The 12,740-nt window shown below is 46.7% G+C and overlaps 1 protein-coding gene across 1 annotated transcript in view; it reads right to left on the bottom strand.

Annotated features, from left to right (window-relative positions):
• The window catches only part of KCNQ4 (potassium voltage-gated channel, KQT-like subfamily, member 4), an 88,024-nt gene that overhangs the window by 14,665 nt on the left and 60,619 nt on the right, over positions 1-12,740 (bottom strand). The window contains exons 10-11 of the mRNA XM_006867598.1: positions 4,951-5,171; positions 2,976-3,075 (exon numbers count right to left, since the gene is read on the bottom strand). Coding sequence (XP_006867660.1) covers positions 2,976-3,075; positions 4,951-5,171 — 321 coding nt within the window. The remainder of the gene's footprint in view (positions 1-2,975; positions 3,076-4,950; positions 5,172-12,740) is intronic.

Raw genomic sequence — 12,740 nt, 5'->3', positions numbered from 1 at the left:
TGAGATATCAAAGAGATTGTCCGATGATTTCCGCATTCCGTTGGGTCACCTCTCTTTGGAATGGGCACAAACATTGATCTCTTCCAATCAGTCGGCAAAACAAAGACAGACTAGGAAGAAAGAGTGACAAACTACTTCCGAATCGCTAGTCACTGAAAACTCTATGCATAGCAGAGAACGTTTGGGTAGACTGGGTTAAATATTTAGTGCAGGCTCTCAACAAAAGTGACTGTCATGCTTGTGCACCTAATTTGTTGAAAATACAGTGCATGTTAGCTCTGTGCCAAGACAGGGATGCTTGGAGAAATGAACCTTGTGAGAGCTTATCATTGCTCTCTCCTGTGCTGAAAAGCAATCCCCTCATTCTCCATAGGGATGTTGAACCACTCTTCTTGTCTCTCAAGGCAGGGAGCAGAGTTAACAATGCCCATAGGAGAACTGACAACTTGCACCACGTCCAAAACGTCATTGGTGAGCCTAGAAGGGGCAATCATATGGCCCTCAGAGTACCCTGTGGTGGCATTGTGGAAAAAGAACCTCTGAGAGTTGCTCCATCTGATTGGACAGGGATGTGCACCTTGGTCCAACTGGCAAATCCCTTCACCCTAATGTTCCGCAAGAAACCTCAGCACAAGAGACCCCGAGTCCAGAGATCTCTCCCTGGATCTTTTGATCCACACATTTATAGAGACTCCATTGAAGTTCCTAGAGAAGTTCCTAACAAGATTAAAGCTAAGAATCAGATAGCTGCAAGGTTTGAGAGTGTATTTTTCTAATGGTCTATAACCAACAGAGGTTCATAAACTACACCAAGGAAGCCCCCCAAGGAGTAGCAAGCCAGCTAGATGCCACTAGCCAGGTAGCTTGGGAAAACAGAATGGCATTAGACATGATGCTGGCACAGAGGGGAGGTTTATGTGTAATATTAGGAAGTAAGTGTTGTACTTTTATCCCTAGCAACACAGTTCCTGATGGAACCATCCCTGCAAGGATTCAACACCTTAGCTGATGAATTGGCTGAAACTGCTGGAATTAGTGATCTTTTTACCGACTGGTTAGAGGGGTGGTTTAGGGAGCAAGAAAATATAGCTGCCTCAGTCCTCACCTCTCTGATAACAGTAGCTGGAATTTTGACAGCTATTGGATGTTGTATAACACCCTGCATCTGAGGACTAGTTCAGAGGCTAATCAAGACTGCTGTGAGTAAACAGACGCCCATGACATACCAACAAACAAACTTATTACTCGTAGGGACATCCAGAGATGATATATTTTAAGAGAAAGAAAGCCAACAGGCTAGATCAATTTGAGAAGTATAAATGAAGATGAGACCAACAAGTGTAGACAGAAAAGAGGAGGATTTATGGAAAATAAAGTCTCACGATGGTCAGTCTTCAGGGATAAGGGGGTCCAGGAAATTGCTAGACCAGACATAGATGATTAACATGGCAAAAGTGGCCTATGCATCTGGGGGAAGTAAGCAGGATGCATTGTGGGAGAGGGAAAGAACCTGTTCAATGACTAGGAACTTTAAATAAGAATGCTACCATCAAGAGAAAGTAGATGACATCTGACATCCAGGAAAGACTGTTAACCCCATAGTACTCAGTCAATGAGGAAGGGGGGTGGGGGGTGGGAGGGACTTTCTGAAGCTAGGAGAATAAAATGCTTTGCAAAATGGCCACTCTGCGCATCTGCCATGTCTTCTGGGTTTGGTGCCTGATTTTGTAAAATAGAATAAAAAAGCCTCACTCTCACTAAAATGAGTACAGATTGAATTTCTTGAGCATTTGTCAGTAAGCACTCATAATAACTCATCGATGACCTCATAACCAAGAGGGACCGAGGCAGTATCCAGGGCACCAACAGTATTTTTTACAGCCAGGAAAGAGGGAGGTGAGTCAGAGAAACCTGGGGACCTTGGGAGTTAGAGTTACAGGCTGGAGACAGGACTCCACACCAAAGAGCTTGGGGACTCAACCCACAGCTGGATCCTGGCTAAAGGGCCAAGGAGACTTTACGCATCCCACCCACCCTTAACTGTCGATGCGGGGAGACAGCCAAGACCCACTATAAGCAATAACAGTATACATGGCAAACCAGTACAAACACACTTGTTGTTGTTAAGTGCTTTTGAGTTGATTTTCAACTTACAGTGACCCCCCCCCCATACAACAGAGTAGAACAGCCCCCATATGGTTTCCTAGACTGTAATCTTTATGGGAACAAGTTGCCAAGTCTTTCTCCCACAGAGCCTCTGGGTGGGTTCAAACCTTCAACATTTTGAAGGTTCAGAGTGCTTAACTTTGAGCCACTAAGCCTCTTGCTTACATGAAATATAAATTTCATAAATATTACGTATCCTTACGGTCCGCAATGCCCTCTAATGTTTTCTATCCTATTCTTCTTCATTATTATTTTAATGCTGATTGTGGCCCATTCAACTGATTTCACTAAATTGGTTTCAGAGTGTTGTGGCCTGTGGTTTGTAAGTCCTGAGGGAACAGACAGTTTGAGGCCAAGCTACCCAAGGAGAAAGAGAAAAAAGTTCAAGATACAGAGGCAAAATGAGAAGACAGATATAGAGAAAGAGTATAAATCAGAGATATGGGAGAGGCAGGCAGCCACTGATACACAGCTAGGAAGGGAGAGAAGACATAGGGGAGGGGGAGGAACAGAGACAGCAGTAACTAGGGGCATTGTGAGGGTGAGGATTGGGTCCAGGCATGGGCAGCTGTGCTCACTGCCCCACCTGGGCCTGCCACTTCCATGAATAGGAACAAACCCTGCTGGGAGCCATATGCCACCTCCCTACCCTACCCACACTCCAGGGTCTCTGCCAGTCCGGCACCACTAAGGATGCCAGGCAGGCAGCAGCTGGTGCACCCTGGGAGCTAGGCCAGGTCTGGCCAAGATGAGGAGTAACAGTGGTGGCAGACGGATGGGGAGGTGCTCACCTCAGGTCTCAGACTCACCTGACGGAGCGGATGACCGTTTTCACGGCAGGCATGACATCATCCACTGTGAGCTCACACTGGTAACTCTTCTCCTCCGCCACATCCTCTGAGGGGCCCTCTGGGAAGACAGATGGGCCCAAGCAGTGGCAACAGAAGGGGACATTCCCAACCCTGCCCACCACCACATACTGAAGCACCTTTAAATGTAGCAATGGGGACATAACAGCCCGGAAAGAGCTCAGGGCCTTCTTGGGGCCACACAGCATGGCAGACCCATGCTCCTGTCTTTCCGGCTGCTGCTCCTCACTACTCCACCCAGGGCTGAAAACTCCTGTGTACTGCATGCCCATCTGCTAGTGTAGCCAGTTTTAAGCACCCCTGAATGAGGAGAAACCCAGAGGCCTGGAGGAAGCTCACAGGTCCCACCATGCAGGGCAGTGAGCCCTCCAAAAAGAGGTATGAGGCCTCTGCCACATGCAATCCAGAACACAGTCTCATCCTGCAACCCAGAGGGGTGAAGTCCCAGGCCCCCAGGCCCAGCTCCACCATGGGAGAAAGCCCTTAAAGTAAATCACTACCTATACAGGCTCCCAAACTGTCTGTGAGGTTCTGTAGCTTTCCAGCAAAGGGCTCTCTGAGTCCTCAGCCAGTGAATGGCATCTTGGGGGCTGACACAGCACAGGCAGCGGTAACATGGCTGGATCCCCTTCCTCCAAGACCAATAAGGCTGCCTGCTCCCATCTCTGTCCTGGCCCACCCACCCCTACATCCTCCCACCCAGGGGCTTGAAGCCTGGCCAAGCTGGTGGAGAAGTCTTTTTTTCTAGAAGAGGCACTGCAGCACAGAAAAGAGCAGTCTCTAGCCTGAATCACAGTACAAAGCTAGAAGTCTCTACTGTTGTTAGTTACCACCGAGTCACTTCCAACTCATGGAGAGCCTGTACATGCACAGTAGAGTTGCTGCATAAGGTTTCCAAGGCTGACCTTTTGGAAGCAGTTCACCAGAGCTGTCTTCCAAGGCGTCTCTGGGTATGTTTGAACCACTATCCTTGCAACTGGTCAAGCACTTAACCATTTGTGCTACCCAGGAACTCTAAGCTAAACAGCTACCCATCAGGCTGTGTTGGTGAAGAGGCAAAGTTGAGCAGGGCAGAGAGCATGGACTTTGGAACACAACAGACCTGGTTGAGGATCCCAGTCTAGCCACTTACTAGCTCAAGATCTCAGTTTCCCTATCTGTAATATGGGGATAAAAACAGAACCTACTTCCTAGGGAGGGTTGTTGGGGAAGTAAAAGAGATACATCCGGTATGCGACTAATTATACAATCAAGACTCAACAAGTATCAATCCTCACTCCGTCCAAAACACATTTTGAATACAGCCAGGAGTCCCGGTGTGGCTCTGTAGGATAATGCACTGAACCAAAAGGTCGGTTTGAACCACAAGGTTGGCAATTCAAATTCACCAGCTGTTCCTAGGAAATCCTATACAGGGTTGCTATGGGTCGGAACTGACTCGACAGCACCTAACAACAACAACAAGGTTTTAGTTGAGCACATACTATGTCCTCAAAACTTCAGTCACCTTCTATGGGACAATTTCATTTAATCTTCACATAAATCCTATGAAGTATATACTATTATTAACGTCACGTTGCAGATGAGAAAAAATGAGGCTCAGAAATAGTAGGTTTTTTGCCCAAGATCAGTGGCAGAGTTAGGATTCAAATCCAGGCAGCCGGGTTCCAAACCTGTGTCCTCAGCCACTACCAAATACCACGTCCACATTCACATTTGATTCTCCTAATAGTCTGGAGCCCAAATGAGCATGTATTGTGATGCCCATTTTACATCCCAAAAGACTGAGGCCCATAAATGGCCAATTGGTTGCAGAGTTGGTACTAGAACCAAGTCTTTCCACCACCAGCATAGACTCTGTCCCTGCTCCTGCTCCCCTTAGCAAGTTCTAGACCCCAGAACTCCAGGGGCTTACCCTCAGCAGAGGCACGGGGTTTGAGTCTCAGTGAGGCCCGGAAACGTGTGCGGTCATTGAAGCTCCAGCTCTTCTGCACCTTGGTAGGGCTGGTGGTCTCACCCACCTGCTCACTGCTCGGGGAGATAGGCATTGGAGGAGGGGCCAGGTGCTGCTTGGAGGGGCCTGTCCGTCGCTGGGAGCTGCTCATGCGGATGCGGTCTTTGATTCCCATCCTGCTGCTGGCAGGGCACGTTGAGATGGGGAGAGAACCAAGTTAGCTGGAGCTGGGGGTAGAGAGTAAGTAGGGCCACAGATCTGACTTGGGAATAGCTATAGAGTATTGATTCCCCACTGTTAAGGAGTGAATTTTGTCCCTGAAAAAGATGTGTGGTAAATCCTAACCTCCCTGCCTGTGGTTATAATCCCACTTGGGAATGGGTTGTCTTTGTTATGTTAATGAGCCAAAATTGGTGTAGCATATCTTTTAAATCAATCTGCTTTCAGATATAAGAAGAGATTAAAGAAGCTAGCACAGAGAGAGATGGGGTCAAATAGATGCTAAGACACTTGGAGATCTCCAAGGAACCAGGATGAAGAAGCTAAAGAGACCAGGGTCTTCCTCCAGAGCCTACAGAGAAAGAAATCCCTCCCAAATAGCAGGTGCTCTGAATTCTGACTTATAGCCTCCTAAAAGGAGCTCTGGTAGCGTAGTGGTTACGAATCGGGCTGCGAATCTTAAGGTCAGCGGTTCAAAACTACCAGTCGCTCCACGGGAGAAAGATGAGGCTTTCTACTCCCGTAAAGATTTACACCCTCGGAAACCCTGTACAGGGTCGCTATGGGTTGGACCCGACTCGATGGCACTTAACAACAACAACAACAAACTGTGCCTATTCCAAAGAAAAGTGACCCAATAGGAAGTGGAAATCATTGAAATATACTATTAATACCATATACAAGTAAAACTTTGCTGAAGATAATTGAAAAACAGTTGCAATAGAACATGGACAGGGAGCTGCTTGAAATTCAAGCCAGATTCAGTAGAGGACATGGAATTAGGGATATTACTGCTGACGCCAGATAGATCCTGGCTGAACACAAAGAATACCAGAGAGATGTTTACTTGTGCTTTATTGATTATGCAAAGGCACTCAACTGTGTGGATCCTAACAAACTATGGATAACATTGTGAAGCATGGTATTCTAGAACACTCAATTGTGCTCATGAGGAACTTGTACATAGACTAAGAGGCAGCTGTTAGAACACGACAAGGAGATACTGAATGGTTTAAAATCAGGATAGGTGTGCGCCAGCGATGTCTGTATGCTGAGCTACTAATCCAAGACACTGGATTATATGAAGAAGAATGTGGTATCAAGATGGCAGGAAGACCCATTAACAACCTACCATATGCAGATGACACAGCCTTGCTTAATGGAAGCAAAGAGGTCTTTAAGAGTTATGGATGAAGATCAAAAACTAAAGCCTTCAGCATGGATTGCACCTCAATGTAAAGAAAATTTAAATCTTCACAATGGGAGTAATAAATAACATCATGATGAAAGGGGAAAAGATTGAAGTTGTCAAAGACTTCATTTTGCTTGGATCCACAATCAGTACACATGGAAGCAGCAGTTACGAAATCAAAAGACATTTTGTAAATCCACTGCAAAAGACCTCTTTAAAGTGTTAAAGAACAGGATATCAGACTGAGGACAAAGGTGCACCTGACCCAAGCCATGGTATTTTCAATATCCTTATATGCAAGTGAAAGTTTGACAGTGAATAAGGCAGACCTTAGAAGAATCACTTTTGAGTTATGGTGTTGGCAACGAATACTGAAAGTGCCATGGACTGCAATCTGTCTTGAAAGAAGTACAGCCAGAATGCTCCTTAGAAGCCAAGATGATGAAACTTTGTCTCTCATATTTTGAACATGTTGTCAGGAGGGACCAGTCGCTGGAGAAAGACATCATGCTTGGAAAAGTGGAGGGTCAGCTAAAAAGAGAAAGACCCCCAACAAAATGGATTTTACAGTGGTATTAACAATAGGCTCAAACATAATAACAATTGTGAGGATGGCACAGGACCAAGTAGTGTTTTGTTCTGTTGTGCACACGGTTGTGCATAAGTTAGAACCAATTCCATAGCACCTAACAGCAATAAACTGTGAAACAATTAATTTGTTAAAGCCATCCACTTGTGGTTGTTACAGCAACATTAGATAACGAAGACAGAAATTAGTACTGAAAGAGTGGGGTGCTACTCTAACATCGCTAAAATGTGGAAGCAGTTTGAAAATTGGGTGACAGGTAGAGGCTGGAAGAGTTTTAAGGTGCCTACTACCAGCCACTCCTTGGAAACCCTATACAGGGTCATGATGGGTTGGAAACAACTCAACAGCACTTAGCAACAATAGTAGTAAAGACTGGATTGCCTATAAGAGACTATCGGTACAATTATGAACATCAAAGGCAATTCTGATGAAGACTCAGAAGAAAATGAGGAGAGCTATAAAGTCTCTATGATATAGAGAACACATACGGCACCAACAACAGGATGTTGCTATTAATGTGGACATTGAATGTGCTTTTGATGAGGATTTAAAATAAAATGCTGAGCTTTGATTGGAAAATGGAGGAAGGACAAAGCTTTTTATGTGGCAGCAAAGAACTTATCTGAATTATGTTAAAAGGTTTGGTGAAAGGTAAAATTTATTAGTGATAAACTTGGATATCTGGCTGATGCAATTTCTAAGCAAGATCTTAAAGGGGCTGAGCGGTTTCTCCTTGATAATTATAGTAAAATGCAAGAGACAGACTTCAAAATGAAAGTGAAAAGTGAAAACAGAACTTACAAGATGTGGTTGATTCTGTTGTACAAACTAAAGGCACGTGTCCTAGAATGTTCATCAAAGATGTGTCTATATAATCTTTGTTAAAAGCCTGTAACTGACAAATCAGTTCTACCACAGCAGAAAACCTACCAAGTCGCAGAGAAAGAACAAAAGGAAAGAACACTGTCTCTGGAATTCTACAGGCAGGAAACGGATCAAAGAAGCAACATCTGTTGTCCTCCAAGAAAAGGACCATTTCTGAAGCAGCTCAGAGGTCAGTAGAACTGTTGGAAAGAGTACAGGAAGCAAGACCTTCTCCATTTCAAAGGGTGTGGTCATGGTCTCCTGGATTTGAAAGGTGAAACCCTCTAGGTTTCAAAGAGTCAGATCTTCACCAACTCCATTCCAGGGTGTGGGGATGCCCTTAAGGTGTGCCGAAGAGTTGAGACTACTGCCCAAGGTGTAGAAGCAGGGCTTCCATGCCCAACTGGCAGAATGGAGCCTGATGAGGCCAAGGGTGATCAACAAGGGATCTCCACTCAAATGGGCTAGTAAAAAGGGGCCTTGCAAAGCCAAGGGACAGAGTTGCCATCTAGTCACCCTAAAAGATGAAGCTGAAGCCCAAGGTTGAAGAGTCTTCACCTAGAATCCAGAGAGCATAGCCAACACCCAGAGTCTGAAAGGTAGGCAGTTGCCTAAATGGTCTCAAAGAACAGAAAATTATTTTCAGGCCTTGAGTGTTATGTAATTTGTTCCACGGATTTTAGGTTTGTGTGTACCTGTTATCCCTTCTTCCCCTCCAATTGTTCTCATTTGTAATGTCTACTGTGTGCCTGTTCCACCACTGTACTTTGGAAACAGATAAACTTGTATTCTAGATTTTACAGGTTCATAAATGAAGAGAAAGTTTGTGCCAGGAAGGAAGACTCCTGAGTTTTACCCATATTTTATTTAGATGATTCAGATGAGATTTTGGACTTTGAGATGATTTCAGACTTTTGGGGTAATGTGATGGGGTAGTGGCAAGGACATAATTTTGAGAGTGGGGGCACAAAAGGTAGAATGTATGGATTTAATTAGGACCCCCCAAAATATCTGCTGTATATCCTAACCTCTAGGCCTATGATTATAATCCCTTTGGGAAATGAGTTGTCTTTGTTATCTTGTTATCGTAATGAAGCAGGATTAGTGTAGAGTGTACTTGGGGTCAATCTCTTTTGAGATATAAAAAGCTATTAGATGAGGCAACAGAGAAGGAGGAAGAGAGATGCTGAGACACATGAAGATCTCCAAGGAACCAAGAAGCAGAAGGTGAGACAAAAGCCTTCCTCCAAGCCAACTTAGAGAAACTTTCCCAAAAGCAAGTGTGCTGACTTCTGACTTCTAGCCTTCTAACTGTATGAAAATAAAATGTTTGCTTGCTAACACCATCCACTTTTGGTATTTTTGTCATAGCAACATGAGAAAACTAAGACACCCACCAAGTGAAATTTCCTGGGATGGGACAAGGGTGTGGTGGAGGACTTGACTCTATGAGTGGCTGATTTAGGGTCATTTGGCACCAATTCCCTCCCCATACCCTCCTCCCACCCCTCATTGCCCAGACAGATAAGGTGTGCACAGGACAGATGTCAGAGTGGAAAGGGTGACAGAAACTCCAGAAGGAAGTTAAAGAGACAAACGGGAGGGCCGGGGAGCTGGGCCTGGCCCAGGTGAATGGATGGAGGATGGAGGTGGCAAGCCCTCGGGCACAGACAGCTTGCTGAGGAATGGAGAAGCTGGCCTGGCTAGGCATACTAGGGCAGGCCCCCAACATTCAGCAGACAAAGATGAGCTGTTTGGAGTTGGGGGGGTGGGGGCGGTGGTATGTGCACATGTGTGGTGCACAGGTCCCAGTGTGTGCCCAGATGTGGGCATGTATGAACATGTATCCGTTTATATTTTCCTCCTCTTCCACAGCTGAAGTGATCTGATCCCAGGCTGGTCAGATTGGGTACAACTGAGCAGGTAGGGCACTGCCAAATTCCAGAGGGCCAATGGTTCCCTGGAGCTGTGTGGTATGACAGCCCTACAGAGGGGCCTCAGCCTCAGTGCATCTAGCTGTTGGGCCTGCAGGGATGGCCAGGGAATCCACTAACACCTGATGGTCACCCTCCCAGCGAGACCTCTGTGTGCTATCTTGTTCCTCTGAGGTCCCCTTACCTAACTTCTGCCCGCCTCCCAGCTCTACACCCTTACACTGCCTGCTATGCTTGACAGCACCTATGTAGGGCCACATGCACCCCAGCTCCCTACCATATCCCCAAGCTTGGAGAAAGACACATATAAGGAGGCCTTAGACTTCCCAGGACCGGCTGTGGTTAACCAATACCTGGTACCGGTACTCCGTGCCCAAGATGTTTGAGTATCACAGAGAAGGACCCATGCCAACACCCTCCTTCCCATATCCGATGTCTGGGGCTACACCATGTCTCCCTCTGCTATGGCTTGTCACTGGAAGGCCCCTTTCAGACAGGTTCAGGGCCTTCCACTCCAAAAGTCTGAGGCCCTGGCTCAGGAGAGAACCAGTAAGACTTGGAGGAGGTAGGCCAAGGGATGGGGAAGGGGAATGTATCACCAAAATGTTTAGGGACTTTCAGATCAAGGGTTGAGCAGCAGACAGATTCTGTTTTCAGGGCAGGGTCCCCCATGCCCAGGACATGGGGAGGGTATAGAGCCAAGATGCCAAGGTGAGAGAGATCTCAAAACCAGGGCACCTTTGGGAAGGCAGCCTGGATGTAGGTTCATCTTTAGGGATGGGGGCCTCTACCCAGAGGGAAGAGATTATCAGCCAAGGGTTGGGGCCCTGAGGGTATCAGAGAGAAGTACAGAGACCCCTCCCACAATCCAACATGCTCCTTGCTGGTCCAGGATCTCCTGGATACATCCCAAAGATTCCAATCCAACTTTGAGGGTGGCTCCCAAGCTTTCCTCTGCAGAGCCATTCCTGCAGGCCCTCCTCATGCTGGCAAGCACCCCAACCCTCCTGGTCCGTGCACCCCCACCCTAGTCCTCCACTCATTTAGGGGGAGAGGAGGGAAGAGGGATAGAGAAGGCTCTGACATTTCTGCCAAGAGTTTACAACTCTGATCTCCACACCCAGTACATCAGTCACCAAAGATATTCTGGGCAGGAGGGTGACCTCCCTGTGAAGAGAAGAGTACCAGCAAGGCTGAGCTTGCTCTCAGAAGAAATTGTAGAGGAAGGGGTCTGTGGTTGGCACCAGAGGCCTTAAAAGGTCCCAACTCTGATTCTGTGAAGGTTGAGGGGAGCTTCCAACTTGGTATGTGGGGTTCTGTAACTTTCCAGCCAGCAAGAAGCTCTGGGCTCTTCTTTAATGTAAGAAGGCACTGTTTTCCCAGGAGGGCCCCTGGATTCCAGCTCCTTGGGCAGAACCCAGAAAACGGCTCACACCAGCCTCTCTGGAGTCTGAAAGCTCAACGAAAATGGAAAGCAACCAGGCACTCAACAGGCACTGAATGAGCTCCTTCCCATCCCAGGATGCTCAGAACGTGCGGGGAAGGTTGTCTGCTAACTGTTTTAGCCCACACTTCACATGTTGGGTCATCACTTAGCCCTAGTTTATCAATGTGGAGCTCAGGGGTGAAATAACTCACCCAAGGCCACAAAAATATTATGGTATGGAGCAAGGACTGGAACCCAGGTCCTCTTGATTCCAGAGACACTTCTTCCTCAGAGACAAGTATTCAGAAGAGGGTCTAAGGCAGCGACTCTCAAATGGGGGGCAGGTGGGGGAGATTTGACTATGAGCGAGCACTTGATAAGACCCGGAGACATTACTGGTTATCACAGCTGGAGACACACCGGGTCTGTAGTGGGTAGAGGCCAGGGACACGGCTAGACATCCTGTAATACACAGGACAGGCCCCCACAATAAAAGTATCCTGGCCAAAGCGTCAACGGTGCTAAGGCTGGGATTAATAGAGAAACCTAGGTTATCCATTAGTACCTGGGAGTAGGGATGGGGGAGGTGGGGAGGGAGGGAGCTTGATTGGAGCTATCCTGTGAGGAGGGGAAGCCTTGAACACAGGCTGCCTTCTGACCTCTCGGTTGGACACAAGCCCTTGTACTCATTTCTACAAGGAACTTCCTTAAGGATTCATCATCTGCCTGCTGAAGGCCAGTCTTATGGGGAAAACCAAGGCAGCCCACTCCTCTGATGCTGCATACAGCCCCTCTCTCAGAACGACATACATCATCTCAATATTAATGCTCTGCCCTAGCCTTGCCTTTCCTGACCACCATGCCCACCACAGGCAAATCTGTTTCTTCTTGTTCTTGTTGTTAGGTACCATTGAACTGTACTAACAAAAACACTGCCCGATCCTGGGCCAACCTCACCATTACTGCCACACATGAGCCCATTGATGCTGCCACTTAGCCAATACATCTTGCTGGGAGTCTTCCTCTTTATCTCTGACCCTTCACCTCACCAAACATGATCTCCTTCTCCAGCGACTGGTCCCTCCTGACATTATGTCTGAAGTATGAGAGATGAGGTTTGGCCATCCTGGCCTCCAAGGAGCACTCTGTCTGCACTTTATCCAACATAGATCTGTTGGTTCTATGGGCAGCCCAAGGCACTTTCAATATTCTCCTCCAACACCATAACTCAATAACATCAATTCTTCTATGGTCTTCCTTATTCACTGTCCAGCTTTCACATGCATATGAGGTTATTGAAAATACCATTGCTTGGGTTAAACACACCTTAGTCCTCAAACTGACATCTTAGCTCTTCAACACTTTCAAAATGTCTTTTGCAGAAGTTTGCCCAATGTAATATGTCATTTGATTTCTTGGCTGCTGCTTCCAAGAGTGTTGATAGTTGATCCAAGAAGAATGAAGTCCTTGGCAACTTCAATCTTTTCTCCGTTGATAAGAATGTTGTTTATTGGTCCAGTGGTGAGG

The sequence above is a fragment of the Chrysochloris asiatica genome, unplaced genomic scaffold (genome assembly GCF_000296735.1).
Source record: "Chrysochloris asiatica unplaced genomic scaffold, ChrAsi1.0 scaffold00106, whole genome shotgun sequence".
In the NCBI taxonomy this organism is placed as follows: Eukaryota; Metazoa; Chordata; class Mammalia; order Afrosoricida; family Chrysochloridae; genus Chrysochloris; species Chrysochloris asiatica.
Note: the sequence above shows the minus strand (reverse complement) of the source record. Positions and strands in the feature narration are given on the sequence as shown.